The sequence below is a fragment of the Spermophilus citellus genome (assembly GCF_964194105.1).
Source record: "Spermophilus citellus genome assembly, chromosome: 10".
NCBI classification, from domain to species: Eukaryota; Metazoa; Chordata; class Mammalia; order Rodentia; family Sciuridae; genus Spermophilus; species Spermophilus citellus.
In genome coordinates, this window is record NC_138197.1 from 66,108,200 (window position 1) to 66,129,728 (window position 21,529).

Below are 21,529 nucleotides of genomic sequence, written 5' to 3' on the forward strand. Positions count from 1 at the left end.
ATAATAAATTATAAACAAGTTAAAAAAAAACTTTAAAAAATCAGTGTGTATCCTAGGGAAATTTTAACATCACTCTCATACTACTTAAATCTTGTCCAATAAAACAGTCACTGAGGTACCTAGAATTTCTACAGGCATACTGGCCTCTTTCCAAGGCAGCAAAACAAAGACAGCACAGCACTACATCCAGTTTTTCAACTTTCTCTACTGCATTGATATCTATAAATTTCTGCTGCATTTGTGCAGCCTCATTTCTTTTTACTGCCTTTTGATAAGAAGAGCATATTTAATAGAGAAAAGGGTGATCATTAAAGTCTAGTCCTGGATCCTGTGGACTTCAGTCTGCAATAAAATCATATTGGATGTATTTATTCAAAAGATAATCTGCCTTCTAAAAAGTATCTTTTGTGACCAGGTTACACAATCATAATTTTACTACTAGATGACCACTGTTCAAGTTTCTGCTTTGAAGTTAGGACAAATTCACAAATATTACTAAAGCTAAAAGGTAAAACAAGTACCATAAGAAAAGTGTTCTGTGAGTTTTAACTGTCTAAGACTCATGTGCTTGATGAAGAAAGTAGAAAGGATTTAGTGGAGAAGAAATGTCTTATTTACTGAGAGACTTGAGAGTTTGAGTTTGGAGAGGTCTTGTTCAGAAGGAAGGTTATAGATTGACTACTGCTGGGGTTAATTAACTATAAAGCTATAAATTAACACAAAAAATTGTCCCCACAACTCGACAATTTCAGGGAATCACACACAGTGAGATAAGTTGATTTAATAGGCTTAACCAACATGTTTGGCTAAGGGATTTCAGAATCCCTATATTTGTACATTAGTGCTTCTCAAAACTGGGAAAAATCATTTAGTATTTTAGAGAGGACTTAGTGATTTGAATTATCAGAGACGATGCCCTATTTACAGCTATACTGTGAAAGAAAACACTAGTTTTCAGGTTGACCCATCCAACAAATTCACTATAGGGCAATTAGTTGCCTGGTACAGGCGATTTTGAATTAAAAACAAAAACCTTTCTCATTTGGGTGAAAAATCAGTATGGTTTCTTTAAAGAATAACACTGAGAAAAGGAAGGGATCTGAAAGTGGTACAACTGAATACAGAAAGCACTATTTTAAGTGTACACAAAATAACCACTTTCATGCAAACAGACACTCACATATTTGTTGCTTGACTTTACTTCCCGTTCCAAACAGAAGCACATTTTATGCGATGCATATTCTTTCAATGGGGACTTTTTTCCCCAAAAATTTCAGACTGCTTTTCTTTCGCTCACTGGGACTGAACTGAGAAGGGATGAAGAATGGTAGATATGACAATCACAAATCTAAAACAATAAATGACTTTGGGTTAATCTCTAACCCAGATATTTTTTGAAATTTTAAACTGTGAAATGCAACACACATAATGGCATAAAATAGAGACTATTTTATAGCAAACCCCTATTGTAGCGATTGCTCAGGTGAAGAAATTAAATGACACCTCCCCCCTTTCTGCCTCTTATGTCCCATCCCAATTTTAACCACTACCCCTCAGTCACTTCCTTTCTTTTTTACTTCCTAAGAAAACATCTCTAAATGCTATCATTAGTTTAAATTGTCAAATTTTGAGCTTTGAAATAAAGTACTGGATTGTATGTCATGTCTTCACTCTGCTTGGATGTGAGGCCTATACTCTTGGAAGTAGCCAATTCCCTTTATTTTCATTGCTGAGTAGTATTCCAACATTTAATGCCATTTAGGTTGTTAACATTTTGGAATTATTACAAATCATGCTGTGGACATTGTGCTTCTCTCTTGCTGCAATTGGGCATATTTGTTTCTGTTGGGCATTCACTTAGCAGTGCAATTTTATCTTATTATTAAAGATATTGCCACAAAGTAGGATCTAAGTCATTGATACAAATACAGTCCAAAATGGATCTTGGTATCATCCAGAGGTACCTCAAAAGAGGTCAAATTAAACAGGGAAGGTATGCAGTCCTCACCTTCAGCTGAGCAGACCCATTCGTTAACTGCTGCAGTTAAGATTTTGCTTGAAGGAGTTCTGCTCTAGTTTAACAACATGGCATACAGGGATTCATGACTTAACTTTACTTGAATTAACTATTCATTTAGTAAATATGTCTGGAGATTAACTGGAAGAACAGACTATGAATAAGACAGCCACCTGAGTAATTATTACTTGACTCAGTTATGGAGAGGGACAATGGAGACAGAAATAGGTATATCATTTCCAGTGCTCAAGATACTAAGTGAGTTGAGGGAGAAAGAATTAAGTGTTTGGACCTGACTACTTCATAAACCTAAGGAATTATAACCAGGAAGAGCAGGTGATCAGCTGAGTATCCTGAGAGGGCAGAGAGCACAAGCTTTGGACTCAGGCCCAGTTGTGAGATCTGATTCTATCACAATGGAGTGATCTTGTAGAAGTAGCTTCCTTTTTCAGTTCAATAATGAGGTTAATATCAGGATCTCTCTTTCAGGGTTCTTAGGGAAATGAAGGGAGGTTTTAAAAATAAAATGCCTGGCACACAGCACTCAGTGTTAGCCTCTGGTTCTAAGTAGCGACACACTTGCTAGAGCAAAAGACAACATGCTACTGGCTACTAAAGAGTAAGAAAAAATTTCCAGGTATGATTTAGGGAAAAAACAATGCTACAGTGATAATTTTAGAAGCTATAACTCTGTTAGGCAAGTGTGTAAATAAACTTGAATTAAACATACACATCCTACTTATGTGAAAATCTAGGTTCCTACAAGAATTTGTACCATCAACAACTGAGCACCCTGGAAATATTTGACATCTTGCCTCTCTACAGATTTGTTGTTTGCCATCTAGTCAGTGCTTAATGGCAGGCATCTAAAGCCAGAAAAACTAGTAGAAAACAAGGTTAAAAAGGAGTGTATATGCAAGCTATCAGGTGCTCTTGCTACTTCTGAGAGCAGGGACATAATCCAAATAATTTTAAGAGAAGTTGTGATCTGATTAATTGATATGTTATTCTAACATAACAGCTGTGTTCTGCACGGAATCTTAAAAAATTAGTGATTTGCTCCATGGTGGCATATTAGACTACCCAGGGAGGTTTTAAAGTATCCCATTCCTAGATAGAACTGGAGGGTGCCTGTATGCTGCCTTTTTAAAAGCTCTCTAAATGACCCTAAATATGTAACTAGAGTGCAAACCACTGGGCAAGTAAGTTGCATTTTCATCATGTTCAAGAGGAGATATTGAGACAAGCAGTCCTTACTGGGTAGGTAGGAGGTTAATATAGAGGACATTTCAAGACACATGCAACATCACAATCCTCACAGCAACCCTACAATGTAGGTAAGTAGTGCCCTTTCATAAGCAACTGGCTCAGAGAAAACACTTGGAGCTGAGTCCCAGGTTCTCTGTGAGCTTTAAAGCTAAGACTCCCCTACTTACTACCAGACCATGGATTTTTCTTCTCTGGTCCTCACAGTACAGAGTATTCTCAAGCTAGTTATGGTTTGGGAAGGCTACTTCCTTATAACTGGTTTCTCCCACTTACAAAGCCAGTGGGTGCATGTATCAGCTGTCAGAAGAGGCCAAGCTCCTCCCTGGGGAGCTAAATGTAAGAAGCATGCCAGCTCCCCAACCCACAGCAGAGTTACAGCCCTTTTCTCCTACCTTCAGAACCCCAACAACTAAGCCTGCAATTTGGAAATTTTTAAAATTATACTTTTGCTAACTTCTAGGAAATTTGGAAGCCAAAGAACAGCCTAGGAGGGAATAGCCTCTATTACCCAAATAAAATCCTCTAGTGATAATCTATATTTTATGGTTAATTTTCTTTAAAAAAATATTGTATATTGTTTGTGCCTCCCCCCCCCCCCATTTATGTTCCAGGAGCATCATCCTCTCATTTTTCTCCTGCAAATACCTTACTGCAAAATATTTCCATATGAACGTACCAGCTTATCTTAACCTTTCTACAACCCTCCACTAATATTAGAAAGGAATAAAAATGTGGATCATGTTTTAAATCATGGAAAGAGTATATGATCCTTCTAAGACTCTTTATTTTTAAACTGCCTTTCAGAAAAATAAGAATTTGTATGTCCATCAGTAGTGATTGATCATGACACTGTAGTCAACTGGATAAAATGTAAAACTCTGGGAGGTTGAATGACCCTTTTTGGTGGAGGCAGCATACTGGGGATTGAACTCTGGAGTACCTTATCACTGAGCTACATCCCTAGTTATTTTCTTTCTTTTTTTTTTTTTTTTTTTTCTCTGAGATAGGCTCTCACTAAATCGCTCAGGCTGGCCTCTCAAACTTCCTCCAAATAAGCTGGGATTATAGACACATGCCACAACATCCAACTTGTGAGCAATCATTTCAAAATGAAAATCTGATCATGTCAAATACCTATTGCTTAGCTTTTCTTTGCATAATGTTGCCTAAAACTACAAATCTTCATTCCTGCCATTGTAAGCTTAAAGTTGCTGTGCTACTTCTGGCTGGGAATTTTGCACCTCCTTTTTCCTCTACCATCTCATTTTTTCTCTTTGACTAATTACTTTTTAGTTCTTAGCTGGAGTGTCATCTCCTTCAGGAGTTCTCCCAGATCACACTTATGTCCTATTACATTGGACACTTTGAACACCTCATAGCCCTCCCCTCTGTACTCGTATCAGTTATATCTGTTTTTTTTTCTTTCCACAATAGCATATAGCTCCATGAATGTAGGTGATTTTGCTTATTCTCTAGTGTGTAGCATACATCCTCTATTGAATAAATGTTTTTTATGTAGAATAACATAACCTAAATTGTGCTACTGGATGATTACTCTTTGGTATCTAATAATTAAGACCACTGAAAGATGAAAATGTAAACAAGACAGGGAACTTAAAGGAGTTAGATTTTGGTACAAAGGAACACAAGAGAATGGTAACAGGTGAAAAAGACAAAGAATTCATTTAAGATGACTTCAATATTAAAGGTTTAATACCTCCAAGACAGTAAATAGTAGGGGTGCTATTTATAGTAAAAAAAATGGGGGCTAGAGTTGTGGCTCAGGGGTAGAGCACTTGTTTAGCATGTGTTGAGGCATTCTTGGCACTGAATATTAATAAATGTCCATGAACAACTAAAAAAAGTTTTAAAAAAATAAGTCCAAAAAATGGTACTGGGGGCATGACTCAATGTCAGAGCACTTACCTAGCACTGACAAGGAAGCCCTAGATTTGATCTCCAGTATAACAGAAAATAAAGGTTGGGAAGTGCAGAAAAAGGGGCATAGTTAGACCCAATAAACCTCCCTCCCCCATGCAAAGTGAATCACATCTTCTACTTTATTCCCTACTTATCAGTGGTTAACTCCCATGTGTTACTACATTAGTGTACATGTGAACTCAATGTAGCATACCCATGGACAGGCATGGACTTTGATATCTACCAATCCTAGATTTAAATCTTGGCTCTGAATCTTAGCCTTGTAACTAGATAAATGTTAACCCTTTATGCATATCAAATCTTCTCAAAGATAATAACTAGAAATGGCTTTATTTACAGAGGTATACAAAATGAAATGTTTCACAGTGACTGGCACATACTGAAAATTCCATAAATGGATTATTAATTATACTTTTCCTTAGAACATTATGGTTAAGATCAAACTTGACAATACATATGAATATCAAAGAACTGCCACATAGTAGGTGGGCAATGTTTGATGAACTGAATGTTCGCTAAGACATTCTGAACAAAAACTAATCTTAATATGTTCAGCACCAAAATCAGAGGTGGAATTAAAGATAGAATACAAGCCCAGGTACATGAAGTATTGAACCCATGGTAGGACTATAAAGCAATATATTCCCTTTAGACAGCAGTTTAAAATGTGTATATCTGCAATTCAACGTAACCTACTAGTATACAAAACAGGTTAAATAAGTCACATAACATAAGCTTTGTTTTTAACAGCCAAAACCTACATATAAATGTCACATTAACATAGGAGCATGACAATCACTAGACAGAAGGGGCACATTTGTATGTACTGATAGTTGAATATACCATCAATATGATATATTGAGAATTTGGACAAGAATTACTCTGGCTTTTAATGGTGGTATAGTTTTCTATTAAACACACACATAATTTTTCCCCCTCTACTGGGGATTGAACCCAAGGGTTCTCTACCACTGATCTGTATCCTAAGCACTTTGAGACAAGAGTCTCATTAAGATGCCTAGACCGACTTCAAACTGTGATCATTCTGCCTCAACATACTCAGTAGCTGGGATTGCATGTGGGTACCATGGCACCATGCCTGGCCTATACAGATAATTTTTTTTGTTTTTGAGGGGGGTATCAGGGATTGAAACCAGGAGTACTTAACCGTGAGCCACATCCCCCGCCCTTTTTACAATATTTTATTTTAGAGACAGGGTCTCCCTAAGTTGCTTAGTACCTCACTAAGTTACCAAGGCTGGCTTTTACTTCGTGAGAGACTGGAGATGGAGAACAATTTAGAATATAATTCATATGCTGGGGGAAAGATCCTTAAAACCTCTTTTCCTACAACCTTAAAAACATTTTTGTAAATGCACTGAAGAGTAAGAATTATACAACAAATGTGTACATAATTATTTTTAATTTTTTATGGGAAAATGACTGACCAACACTTTGTAATTCTAGGATAACAATTCCAAGATAAGAATCTGAAATGGGTACAAAATTTATCTATAAATATCTTTGTATTAGTAAAAAAAAAAAAGTACTTTACTGATTTATTCATATTTGTAAAAACAAATACCCAACAGTAGAGGATTGTCTTAAGAGAACATCTAGCCAGGCGCAGTGGTACATGCCTATAATTCAAGCAGCTGGGGTGGCTGAAGGAGGATCATGAGTTCAAAGCCAACCTCAGTAACTTAGCGAAGTACTAAGCAATACAGGCAGACCCTGTCTCTAAATAAAATATTGTAAAAAGGTTGGGGGATGTGGCTCACTAGTTAAATACCCTGGTTCAATTCCCAATAACAACAACAAAAAAAAGTATATCTATATAGGCCAGGTGTGGTGCCATAGTGCCCACCTGCAATCCCAGCTACTGGGGAAGTTGAAGCAGAAGGATCACAATTTGAAGCCAGTCTGGGCATCTTGATGAGACTCTTGTCTCAAAGTGCTTAGAATATAGATCGGTGGTAGAGAACCCCTGGGTTCAACTCCCAGTAGAGAGGGAAAAAGTGTGTGTGTGTGTGTGTGTGTGTGTGTGTGTGTGTGTTTAATAGAAAACTATATCACCATTAAAAGTCACCTTATAGAGTAATTCTTATCCAAATTCTCAATATATCATTAACTGAAAAGGATAGGTCACAAAACAGATGCAAAATTATCAACATTAAAAATTGCTACCTTTGGCTAAGGTGATTTTTCTCCTTTTGTTTTTCAGTCTCTTTTACAAATTTACTAATAGCTTTCTAATTTCCTACAATAACTACGCAATTAGAAAAAAATTCTATTAAAATGGATGTTCACAGCTAACTCTAATGCTTTAGGAGCGTGCACACTGATGTAGCCATGATGCTAGTGATTATGATATAAACACAAGAAATTCTTCAATACATGGTTGGAAAAGGACTATAATAAAGTAATCATTTCCCAGGAAACTTAATAAAATGGTAAAGACACTACTTTGTTTATCAAAAGAATTTATTAGAAAATATTACACACTACATATTTGTTAAAGAGTATTGTTTCGGCAGACAGCACTCCAACCTCGTACTACAATGTTTCAGACCCTGGGGCAAACACTGTGCTTCTGAAGCAACATCTTTTAGATGGAACATTCAAGCAGTACACAGTGTGGCTATTTAAAGGAAGGTAATGGAGAAAATGTGGTAATACCAGAACAACAACAAAATCACAAAACTTTTGGAATGTTAAAATAATGAATAACCACTATTAGTCTCAAAATTCTAGGCGAGATCTCTATAGCCTAAAACATCAGTCACTCTGACTCTAAGTAACAGGGACCAAGGTCCCAAAAGTCAAGACAACAATAATCTTGATTTTTAAAACACAAACAAAAAAAGGAATCTATAACCCCATAAACTGTCTTTTATTAAGCCTATGCACATGCAAAATTAATGTGAATTTCTGAAAAAAAATAATGGGAAATGTTCAAGAAATGTGTATCTTTTAACACACAGCACACATTTTCTAATTCAATCTTAAAACATTTCAAAATTTTAAGTTTAAATTCTCATCCAGTAACATTCTTCCTTATTTTAAATGCAGTCAATTAGTGCCCCAACCAGATTTGGAACACACACGAGTTATTTTCAAGAATGGTGGAAATACCTCATGAGAATTCCACCAAAGGTATGAGGCTTTAGCTTTTCCCCACATCACCTAAATCTTTCTTCAAAACTTCATTTTACTTGTCTGCAAAAGTCCAATGGTATAAAGCAAATTATAAAAATGTAACCCAATCCCCAAATGTCACTGAGATAAAATGCAGGGAAAGCATGCATTGCATGACTTAACCAGCTCAGGCACAACAATTTGCCACAAAATTTTCAGTGTGAACTCAGTTGCAAGATCACACCATTGTTTGACAAAGTTCTAAACTGAAACTGAGGAGGTGTGCATTGATATTTGAAACTGTCTTAATATTTTATTAGAAGAAATACTTCTAAACTTCTTTCCCCATCATAATCTAAACACAAACTTGAATTAAAAATATATATGTAATTAAAATACTATATTACAAATGCCCAGAAATGTAGAATGAAGATCGAAAACTGCTTGGAAATATTTTTAGGATTACAATCATAACCTAACAAAACGTATTACTAACTAGCACAATCACTATGAGGGCCAACATTTCAAAATATTTTGCCTATCAAAGCTAGCACCAGGAAAGTATTATGCACAAAAAACTGAGAAACAGATCATCTTTACTTTAGAAAAACACAGTTCTACAGAGTATTGCTCTCACTAGTTTAGCTAGTAAAAGGTCTCACTAGAGGCATACATTTACCTTGGGTCCACAAACCTATTTCCCAAATATTTGGTATCTACTGAAAATTGTTACTGGAATGAAAGACAGTTTATCACAGAAAGAAGCCATTTTTTCTTTGAAGATGCCAATTAAAATAATGGCATTATAAACATTTTAAACTTACCTTTTAAAAAAATTAACATAATCTAGTACTTTAAAAAAAGAGTTACAAAATTACTAGTCCCTGAAAGGCTAATCAAAACTCCATTGCTTCATTGCCTCTTCCTCTTCAAACACAGGTTTCAATGTTTACAATTTTGCAACATGGGATCACCTAATAAATCAACACTTCATTCACTATAAAGCATTTGAGGATTTCTTAAATGTGAAAAGAATTTTATCAGTGATTAGACAAATGAGCACAACCTGAAGCTAGCAAGTGAATTTTATGATTCTACCTTTGTCCCAAAGAAGGGGGGGGGGGGGGGTTAACCACTTAACAGCAATTCTCCAGTTGGCACAAATAATTTATCATCTCTGATGGGTAGAAGATATTATGAAGAAACATAATTTCTATAAAATCAACACTTTTTTCAAATTGGTCTTCTAAATTCAACAAAGACTTGGAACTGCCAAAGTTGTACCTAACAAATCAAACTGCTTTATCTCAACTGGAGAAGAAAAAAGGCACAAAAGAAAAACAAGCAGCATAACCTTTATTTGGTGATACAACAGATAAAAGTGTCTCAAAGTTCTGAACACTAAATTTTACGTATGTGATAATTTGTTTCTATCTAAGCAATTTATTCAGATATGTGCTTTAAAAATACACATTAGGAAACCTGCAATTGGTATGTTCTGTTTAATATTAGAAATATTTTTCATGGTAATACATTATTTAACTTTCTATTAAGTAAGGGGGAAAGTCATAAAGATCATATTTTATTTTTTAGTCTGACAGAATAAATGTATTATATATATATATATCTCTTCCAAAACCAATGCACTTAGAAATTTCTAAATTATGCACTCCATTATTCTAATCAAAAAACTGTACATCTTCCAGTATCCACAGTATAACACAATCCTAATAAAAATGCACATTCTTTAAACCCTTTCCTCTCCCTTGAATTTGCTTTATTTGGGTTTGGGGGGTTGGATATATAAGTTGCAGTGCAGAACTATATTTATTTAGAACAAAACATTATATCCTACATTAAAAAAAATAATTTTATCAAAACCAAATTTCAGTCACAGTTATGTATGATTTTCAGTTAATGGTACATGTTGAAATTGCACTTTGCAGATATCTTGACAATGTCCTTTATAGCGCTCCCCATTTCAGCCTATGTTTTTTTCAGTAGACACGGATTCCTCCAGAGTTTTCTTTTGGCTCCCCTTCCGTGAATATTTGTATTTGTCTACATAGGCTTTTACCAGATTTGCCACTTTAGTAGAATTTACTTCTCCACTCTTACTATGACAAACCTAAGAGAAAAGGGGGGGGAAAACTTTTTTCATGCTTAAAGGGATTAAAGCAAAATGGAAAGTTTTGTGAAAATAAATAACCCCCAAAGAGATAATAATTTTCATGTTGCATCTCTCACATGAACTTATTCAAAAGGTAAAAAAGCAGACAAGAATTAGTAGGAGCTAGCTTTTATTAATTAAATTTAAACATTCCTCTATTAAAATAGAGGTGGTTCAAAACAGTATGCCCAGAACATCACTAAAGCTATAACTTACTTTATCTACTGCTTTCCGTACAATCTCTTTATATTCTTCCTTGGTGATATCTTTATTTTGGTAAAATGGTTTAATAGCCAATTTTACCTCTTGTGCTGCTTTTTCTTGAATTTGCAATTTCTGATGAGAAGAAAATGTATAATTATTAGCTACCAATCACATACTTTCAAAAATTTCTTTAAAAATATAAAATTGAAAACACAGCACACCAACATTTTTACAAAAAAATTCTTAAAATATTAGTATGACAAATACAAAACAGTAAATAACATGTGTCAAATATTGATAAAAATAATTATGTAATATTACCAGTAATTCACTGAGCATCAACACATCTAGATAGACCCCTTTAAATAATAATGGAATTTAAGACTACTAATAATAATTTCCCTTCACCACTGTACAACAGAAAACTGATATTTTTTTCATCTTTATCATATATAGAATTATGTAGGTTGCTCTCAACTTTGAACTTGCCTTGTCTGTCTTCGAGCTATCTGCGCTGGCTTCCACTGTAACACTTACTTTGCTTTCTGCCAATTTTACAGCAGCATTAGAGGCTTTGCTGTGACTTGATGACGAAGTATTACCAGAACTTGGTCCCTGAACTGTTCCCATATTTCCTGGGGCTGCTGTCGGAGCAGGCAAGACTGGTGTACTCATGTTATTACCTACATGAGAAGCACTAGGAATACCCTGTTTTAAAGAGTTATCATCAGTTAATGGATTACTTATAGTCGAAAGAAGTCTATTAGTCATGTATTAGAAATAACATTAAAAAACACAAAAATGATTCAACCTTAGTACTTAAACACAAAGATTCAAAATATGAGAAATGCATATTTCAGATCATTTATATATACACAGCTGTTTCAAGAAAAATGAATAACATTTTTAAATGGTGCCTTATTTAAATATGTCAAGATGACTTTTAAATTACATATGTATATTACAATGTTCTCACAGCAACATAAATAAGCAAGGAGAAAAACAGCATTTAAAGAGGTGTATTAGAAATATTAATTAAAGTAAATGCCCCTACTTAAGGACTGAAGAAAATGAGACACTGATGTTAAATGGCCTGAAGTGTGAGTTCACAGAAAATGATAATAAGAAAACAATTCTAAAATCTCATTTACCTACTCTTCCAACAAAATCTTATTGTCATGATTCTAGAATTTCTAAGGTAGATATATAACTATAAGCAACACAATCCAAAATTATTCGGATTTTTCTCTCTCAAAGGTATTTCTTCCTTTTTAGCATGGTGAATTCATGAAAATGAAACATAGATGATAATTGGTAATGAATAGCTTTATCTAGCATTTGTCCAAGCATCATAATACAAGCCTGATCACAGTAATCACTAATTTCCACCACCCAGTACCAAAAATTCAATTAAAATAGGGAAACATTAAAGCACCTTTTACTCTATTCTAGTTTGACTCATAATTTGGTCTCATTTCCCACCTCTTGGCAGTACTAGAAATTGAATCTAGGGCCTTGTGCATGCTAGGCAAGCACTACCACTGATATACCCCAAACTTGCAATCCTCCTGCCTAGGCCTCCTGAATAATGGAATTACAAGCATACACCACCACAACTGGCATTATTTGTCTTCTTAATCTGACAAAGACCCTGTTGGATATAAATAATGGCATACATGTAGCTTGCATGTTCAATTAATTTTCCTACTTAGGGACTGGTGGCAGAAGTGTTGAAAAGGAAAATAAAAAAAAGGGATTATGAAGGTTCACCAGAAATAAACAATTGTTTCTAGATGCCAAGAAGCCCTTCCTTAAATATTTGCCCCTAAGAGTTAAAATATTTATAATGTTGATATATATAATATTTATGTTGATTAAACTTGAGCTCCTAAGAACATACCTGCAACTGCTTTCCATCTGGCTGTGAAGCAATGTAGCTGACTTGTTGAGATGGAGGGGGAGGGGGTGGTGGTGGTGGCAGTCCCTGAGTTACACTGGTAGGAGCAGCTACCTGCATGAGAGGCACTCCTGTGTGGAGATGCAAGGGTAGCTGGGGATGAATGTTAAATGGATTGCGTTGGATGTTCATCAAAGGGGCATGAACACCCATTGGATATGGGAAGATATTCATAGGCTGGTGTGCACTCATTTGTTGTTGCATTACGTTCATTTGTGGTTGCATCATATTTATAGGTAGCTGAGAACCATCAACTTCTTGGTTTGTTTGGTCTTTTAGGTTAGAATCTATCAAAAGAAAAAAGAACTTGTGAAAAAAAAAAAACAAGTTACAAATCTCTTCAAACAGAGAAGCAAAGAACCAACGATTATAGTAAAATTAAGTAGCAAAAGACTCAAGTACACCAAAACCAATATCTAATTATTTAATCCTGTCATATCTAAAATAATGGAGAATGGTTTTCTAACTAAAAGAAAATGTCAAAAACATAAGTTCACATGATAACATACATCAACAGCAACAAAGAATCAGTAATTCAAGAAGCTTACTAGTTAAAAAACGTTACATAAAAATTGATTACTAAATTACAAGTAAGATCAATTTTTAATATTTTGAACTGTTTTTTTCTTTCATGTCCATCACAAGGAAAGATAAAAATTAGAAGAATGACTTATTTGTATGAGAATAATGATCAATAAAAATTCAAATGTGCACATTTGAAACAAACATTAATAGAAGTTAATTTCCAAACACTTCTATGTAGTAAACAGTACATAAATATTTAAGACACTAGCAAACAGCAAAATTTGGAGACTGTGTGGGGTTTAAAAATAAATACTGACATATATTATGTGTATGTTTACATGTATATATATACATATATACATATGAAATGCAAAGTGATTTATAAACTAGGGTTCAGCTTTACATTATAAACACTATAAATAAAGATCATTTCAATTCATACCAGTATTACATTTATAACCTTTTTCTTCAAGTAAAATACTATCAACAAGTAAACAATATATTACCCTGTTCAGTTGTTTCCTCTTCTTGTCTCATCCATCCAGACTGTGGACCTGAAGAATTTCTCCCTCGTCGTGAATAATAGTTTTGTACATCTGCTGGCAGAGTCTTTCTCACAGCCCAACTAGATGCAGATGTCCACCCTGATCTATCAGCTGGTGTATCAAATGAGAACTCTTGTTCATTTTTCCGCTTATAGGGTGGCTGTTCCATGTACTTGAAAGAATCATTCCCTGAACTATTTGAATTCCCTGAGAGGGGTTTTCGGTTTTGCCACCTATTTTCATTCTGATCTGTGTAGGCAAAACTACCTCTGTAAGTGCCTCTGCCACGGTTACCTCTACCACGGTTAGACATCCAACCTGAACCAAAGTTTTTATTCCAAGAATTCCCTGAATTTTCACTTCTATTTTCTTCCCAGTGGGAATCTTTCAATTTTTCTGAATTTCTGGTCCTTGGATCAGGCCCAGAATTAATTTTTTCGGTTACCCAACTGGGACAGTCATTTCTATGTTTGTCAGAATTTGGATCATCAGCATCTGAACTGATATCACTTTTTTCTTTTCTAGTATTTTCATTCTGCTTCTCTGGGTCATTCCTTCTGTACCGATCATTTCCTCGTGGACATCTCCAACCATCATTTGTCCACCTTTCCTTCCACCGGGGAGAGTAGCTATCTCTTTCATTTCTACCAAATGATGAACTTTTACTTTTTGTTCTAGACCGTAATGGCGACCTAGAACGAGATCTGGACCTGGACCACCGTCTAGTTCTTCTTTCTCTATCACGATCTCTCCTCTGTCCATCTCTATCATTTTCTCTTTCTCTGCTCCGGGACCTTGATTTTTCTCTTGAGGAAGAATCTTTCACTCTTGACTGTGATCTTTGGTTCTCTCTAGAAATATCTCTTTTGGGGGACAGTGATTCAGATCTTCTGCCTTCCCTGGCACTATCTCTTTTTGGAGACCGAGACTGAGAATGCCTCCTTTCTTTTGTCATATCCTTTTTAGGGGACTGAGAACGAGATTTTTTCCGTCCTCTAGCAGATTCTTTCTTAGGAGATGGTGATCGAGACTTCCTGCTTTCTTTTCCAGTATCTCTTTTGGGAGATGGAGACTGAGACCGCTTTTTTTCTTGTGTAGAGTCTTTGTTAGGAGACCAAGTAGTAGATGGAGAATGAAATCGTGATCTCCGAGTACGAGGCTTTTTGGCTTTATCTGTTATATCTAATGAGCTTTCAGATGGCTGAGATCCAGTTTCAACCTTTTCATTAACAGGATCTGAAGACGGCATATTTTCAGAAGAGTGTGCCACAGAAGTTTCATTTAATTGTTTAGTATCAGCATTTACAGATGATTCAATTTCAGATTCATTTTGATCACTGCAAAATGAATCACACTCCATGGGTATCATTTCATTATCATCCTCACCAAAATGTTTCTGTATCAGTTCTATGTGTGTGTTGGGCAATTCTAGAGATGTAGGATGTTCAACAAGAGATTCAGTATTTTCTTCTAAAGATTTGTCTGATTTGGTGTTAACGTCATTTTTTAATAAATTATTTTCAGAGTCTTTAATACTACCTGAATTTTCATTTTGTGAAACATCACATGTTGCAGCTATTACTGCATCACCAGTTTCAACATGCCTGAGTAACTGAATCTCTGTGCTCTCAAAAGATTTGCTGTCTGCTGTTTGTATAATTTCACCATCAGAAGATTCTAACTTTGGGTTCACTACAATCTCTTCTGTTTTTACTGAAGAATCATTATGATCAATAATTACTACTACAGAACTTTCTACTATGCCTTTATTAACCACTGACTCTGCATTCTCAAGTTTCTCATCTAGATGGAGACTAGACACAGATTGGTGTATTTCAATTTCAGATCTTGAACATTTAAGAAAATCATTTGGAGAATGATCTGAACCTACAACTACCTTTACCTCTGATTCTGAAGATTCAGATATCTGGTCTTGATTTTCCAAAGGATCACTTCCTTTTTCAAAAATATATTTAGAATGCTCACTTTCCAAACACAAAACTTTACCTTCTATACCTGAACTCTCAAGTTTATTTTCTTCCTCCTCTCCAACTAGCACAGGAAGATCTTGAGTAGATTCAGAATACGAAGGTTCCTTTTCCTCTACATCATGATTCTTGCTACATTCCTCACTTTCTTCTATTTGTTCACTGTAGCTTTTCAAACAATTAGCAGACTGATTTTCTACATCTGTCTGCAAAGAACAAATGTCACTACTTTCTACATCTGATTGCTGCTCTTTCTCTAACACAGGTGGTGTGTCAGATTCTACTGTTTCTTCCTCTACTGAATCACTAGAAGATGATTTTTCAGGGGGAGGTATAGAACTCCGGAGTTTCTTTTTCAGTATAGGTGGTTTTCTTCCTCTTCTTACAGGCTTCCGTTTTGGAGCTTGTCTTTGCTTTTCTGACTCAGCTGGAGAGGAAACACTTACAGAAGGGTTACTATTACCTGGGGCATCACACCCAGAATTACTTGATACTAGGGATCTCTGAGACTGACTGACAGTCTCAGCTCTTGTATTACGTGTAGATCTTCTTGTAGGAGTTGCTGTTGCAGGTTTTCGTCTTGATCCTCTAGTATTTGATGTGCTAGAAGTCTGCTTCTTTTCTTCTCCTTCCTGGGTATGTGTCAACGTGCATCCCTTGAAAGAAGTACCTGATAAGATGGGGAAACAATTAAAAATGTTTTTAAAATGTTGCAAAAACTGACAGTAGGTTTGGCTTAAGTTAATTTTAGTATGAGTGGGCAATACAGTGAAAAAATACTTGTGAATCAAATTATAAATTAGTGAATAGTTACTAACATCCGAGTAATGCAAGATTTCATCAGCTTTTAGTAATGCTATTGAAATAAGTTATAACTGTACTTGAATCCATGTGGGCAATTTAACATGGGGAAAAAAGTAAAATATGCTTAGTCAGATACTATTTGTTTAATGAGCTGTTACTATCTAAGCAAAAAGAAAAACTGTCAAGTTAGCAATAAGTAGACAAAGACTCAAACTGCTTCTTCACAAATAATTTATATATGCTACTTCTAAAGATCTATGGTTTAAATACTAAAGCCCTAAACAGAAAGGAGACTTCTTGTCCCTTCCCCAAAGCCTTGAAGTTGTAATTTCTAAAAACTCTAAAATAAATTTTCTAGTTGGAACCATTTTTTCTTTCCCCCAGTACTAGTCTCACCACACATGAGAGTCAAGAATTCTTCTACTGAGACACATTACTAGACCTTTTTATTTTATTTTGAGAAAAGGTCCAAGATGCCCAGGCTGGCCTGGAACTTGCAATTCTCTTCCCTGAGTCTCCCAGAAAGCTGAGATTACAGACATGTGCCACCACACCCAGCTTGGGACAGATTTTTTTTTTTTTTAATTGACAGATAAAGATGTATGTGTATACTGTGTAGAATATTCTGAAGTATATATACACTGGGGGATGACTAAATCTAGCTAATTAACTATACATTATTTCACAGTTATTATTTTTATGCAGAGAATACTTTGTTATCTATTCTTGGCATTTTGGAAGATTATATTATTAACTATAGTCCCCTTATTATACTCAAGAGCTTTTGAATTTATTTTTCCTAACTCAAATGTTGGATCCCTTAACCAATATCTCCCCGGTACCACCCCCAAGTACCACCCCAGCTCCTGGAAACCACCATTCTATTCTCAGCTTTATGAAATCAAATGTTTCAGATATCACATGAGTGAAATCACATGGTATTTGTCTTTCTGTCTCAGCTTATTTCACTTAGTATAATATCCTGCAGGTTCACCCATGTTTTTGCAAATGACAGGATTTCCTCCCTTTTTAATGGCCAAATGGTCCATTGTATGTATCTAAAGTCATGCATGCAGATATGTATATATATAAATAGTGGACATACTCACATGCATATATACACTCTAAGTTGGAATGATTTTCAAATCAACTCACTGTCCAATTATTAAGTAAATATCTAAAGTTATTATAACTTACTATAATTTATTTTAATTCATTGACATTCAGATACCTATGAAATTGGAAGAAGCTAATAATAATACAAACAATAATTATTTTTTAAAATACAAAAAAGTTTCACAAACTTTACCAAAATTTTCTAAAGATACGGTACTTGTTGGAAAAATAGTTCGTGGCAACACAGAAGAAATGAGAGGAAGAACTTCTGTTTCAATATCCCAAGGTATAAAACCAATTCTGAAAATTCAAAACAAAATAGATATTTGTGTTTAAATTCTTTATAAAATGAGACCAGTAATCAAAAACTATTAGTTCTCCAAATCTGGTTAGCAATACTAAAATAAACTTTTTTGCCCAAGTAACTAAAAATCTAACTTCAAAATTATTCATTGCCCAAAGTTGGCCACCAACTGGCTACAAAGAAAAAACATTGAAAAAGCACATTTGCATATTTTTTCTGTTAAATGAATGTAAAGAGATGAAAGCAACTTAGTACAATCAGATAATTTTCTTGCAAATAATACTGTCAATATTTTTCCATATTTTTATTGGCACATTATAGTTGTACATAATGGTGGAATTGCGTGTTACACATATTCATACATGCAGAAAATAAAATTTGGCCAATATCATTTCTAAGAATTTTCCCGTTCCCTCCCCTTTTACCTCTCCTGTTCCCTTTCCTCTACTCTATTGATCTCCCTTTGATTTCCCTGAGATATCCTTCACCTCCAACTTTCTTTTCTTCTTCTCTAGCTTCCACATTTGAGAGAAAACATATGACCCCTGACCTTCTGAGTTTGGCTTATTTCTCTTAACATAATGGTTCTACCCATGTTCCTGCAAATGACAATTTTATTTTTCTTTATGGCTCAATAAAACTCCATTGTATACCCCATTTTCTTTATCCACTCATCTGTTTATGGACACGTAGGCATTTTCATAATTTGACTATTGTGAATTTTATTTGTCAAGATTTTGTTTCAGTTTTTGTTTTTCTAGTCTACTCTGCACATAAACTTGGAAGTATATCAACATAAAATAAGATGCATAGATTTTTTTTCTTTTTGGTACCACGGATTGAACTCAGGGGCACTTCAGCTACATCCCTACCCCTATTTTGTATTTTTATTTATTTAGAGACAGAGACTCATTGAGTCGCATAGTTATCTCCCCATTGCTGAGGCTAGCTTTGAACTCTTCCTCCTGTCTCAGCCTCGATTACAGGCATGTGCCACCACATCCAGCTAGATGTATAGATCCTAAGTGTAGATTTTGGTGACTTTCTCCCAAAGTATCTGTATAACCACGAGCCCAATCAAGAAACAAAACATTTCGATCTCTCCAGAAAGTTCCTTCAAGTTCCTCTGCACCATTCTTCCTCTTCCAGACAACCAGTGAATTAAATTTCATTGCTCTATTATAAATCCTTGATGTAAGGATGATGTCTCTTCAAAGTTCTCATTCTCAGTATCCCTATCAACCAGTGAAAACCTTCCCCCTCCCCAATTTTCTTAATTTAAATCCAATCTACTCAAGCTCCTTTTTCTTACTCATATATATTTAATTTAGTTCTCCTAACAAAAGACTATCTTACTCATTATTAGATGACATTCTGAAGAAGAAAAAAACTAGAAAAACAATATGTAACTTGCATATGTACAAAAACATATAACTGTAAGGAAAGGTTTCTGAGTATACATATTTGAACTTCCTAATTTTACTTCTATTTGCATGCCATCATCATTCCTGGAGGGAAAAAGTCCTATACAGACCTATCTTACAGTGACAGATAAAATAAAGTCACAATGTTATAGGGAATAAATATGATTTATTTTTTAGGGAATAAATATAAAACTCAGGAAGAGCCCTTAAACTGTAGGTGGGAGTTTGGTTTATGTATGTAGCATGTGGAACTATACTAGTAGCTCCACAACTAAAACTAAAAACAATGAACTAGATTACAGAAAGTCATGAATGCCAGAATAGACTAGACACTTGATTAAATAGTTATTTAGAACATTTTTGAGAATGAAATATATTTAAACAATTCAGCAAAATAATGGTAAGACTGAAATGGTGAAAGAATAGAGGAAGGATGACAAATCTAAATGTTTTTATTATTAATGAATCTTACTAGTCTGATCCTGTTCTCCTTTAAGTGAAGCTAGCATATAAATATATAACTTATTACTTCCCAAAGGGTCCATTAAATTATATATTCATTTGGCATTTTAAATACCTGTTTAACTTACACAAAATTTCCTCAGGAAGATAACTATCAAATAAAGCTCTCTTATAGTTAAATTTTAATGATAACTTGTGTGCATGTTAGCATATAAACACTTGAGTAAACATCTTTTTTTACCTTCCAATTCCAGGCAGTGCATCAGGAAACCATGACAATTCCAGTTCCTGTCTCTTCTGCCTAATCAATGCACTGATTTCACTGACTTCTATAAATTCTGTACTAAAAGATAAATTTAGATCTTCATCAGAATTCCAAAAATAAAAATTTGGAGTAACAATTGATTATCCCAAGAATAGCAGTAGTTTTTATACCAAGCATTATGGATCATACTTATAAGCATAAAAATTATTTTCCTATTATAACACTTTCAAAATAAACTCACTCCTGGAGCTGGGGCTGTAGCTCAATGGTAGAGCATTTGCCTAGCATGTGTGAGGCACTGGGTTCAATCCTCAGCACCACATAAAAATAAATAAAATGATAGTCCATCTACAATATATATATATTAAAAATAAATAAATAAACTCATTCCTAAAATAAGAAAGAAACTTTTTTTTTTTTTTTTTAACTGTGGATTGAACCAGGGGCACTTTACCATTGAGCTACATCCCCAACACTTTTTTATTTTGGGACAGGGGCTTGCTAAATTGACCAGGCTAGTCTCAAACTTATGGTCCTCTTGCTTTATCCTCCTGAGTCTCTGGGATTAACAGGCATACACCACCCATAACTGGCAGTAAGTAATATTTACATATTATAAATCAAAATTATATTTAATTGAATCCTAAAAGCGATGCTGTAATGCTTAAGCTGCACAGTTTTTGTTTTTGTTTTTGTACTAGGGACTGAACCTGAACTCAGGGATGCTTCTGAGTTACATCTCTATTATTTTTTTGACACAGTGTCTCACTAAGTTCTTTAGGGCTTTGCTAATATGCTGAGGATGGCTTCAAACTTTTATTCTCCTGCCTCAGGCTCCCAAATCACTGAGATTAAAGTGTGTGCCACCACACCCAGCAAGGTACAGACTTCTTAAAGTGTTAATTCAGCCTAATAACCCCAGTAATGAGAGAAATTCTAGGTTTTGTACTTTCCCACTTTAAGTACACAACAAAAGAAAATAAAGGAGGTTACAATTACTACAAACAAAAATGGGTAATAGTTTGGCTTTTGGAAAGGCTACTCAGATCAATTGCTTCTGTGACACTTTGTCAAGGTCTAAAATTAAATCATACAATCTCACCTTGTTGGTTTAACTGATTGTTTGTATATGATTTTAAAACCCCAATTTAATCTTCAAATTACATAAATATCTTTTGAGCATCTACATACCAGTCACTATGGATTCAAAGATGACAACTTCTCTAAAGAGTTCCACTTCATTAGGTACTATTCCCACAACGTAACAAATACCTTATAGGTTTCCCCATCATTTAACATGATTGTATAGAACAACATCTTATTAATGATAACAAAGTCCACAGACATACACAGGCATTGCATAAAGAACAGCTCACAAAAATATCAAGTTTTCTCTTTGT

The 21,529-nt window shown here is 34.7% G+C and overlaps 2 protein-coding genes across 6 annotated transcripts in view; one reads left to right on the plus strand and one right to left on the minus strand.

Moving 5' to 3' along the window:
- Positions 1-47, plus strand: part of ARID2 (AT-rich interaction domain 2) — a 179,596-nt gene extending 179,549 nt beyond the window's left edge. The window contains exon 21 of the mRNA XM_081311179.1: positions 1-47. This exon is cut by the window's left edge and continues 3,262 nt beyond it. The gene's annotated coding sequence lies outside the window, so the exon portion shown is untranslated.
- A 9,657-nt stretch (positions 48-9,704) lies between these two features.
- Positions 9,705-21,529, minus strand: part of SCAF11 (SR-related CTD associated factor 11) — an 80,694-nt gene continuing 68,869 nt past the window's right edge. For 2 of the 5 annotated variants that reach the window (XM_081311699.1, XM_081311702.1), the window contains 7 exons: positions 20,106-20,207; positions 17,868-17,974; positions 13,728-16,424; positions 12,640-12,983; positions 11,229-11,447; positions 10,752-10,871; positions 9,705-10,493 (listed from right to left, as the gene is read on the minus strand). In XM_081311699.1, coding sequence (XP_081167825.1) covers positions 10,347-10,493; positions 10,752-10,871; positions 11,229-11,447; positions 12,640-12,983; positions 13,728-16,424; positions 17,868-17,974; positions 20,106-20,207 — 3,736 coding nt within the window. In that variant the 3' untranslated portion in view covers positions 9,705-10,346. The remainder of the gene's footprint in view (positions 10,494-10,751; positions 10,872-11,228; positions 11,448-12,639; positions 12,984-13,727; positions 16,425-17,867; positions 17,975-20,105; positions 20,208-21,529) is intronic. The other 3 variants (XM_081311700.1, XM_081311701.1, XM_081311703.1) reach the window with 3 other exon arrangements.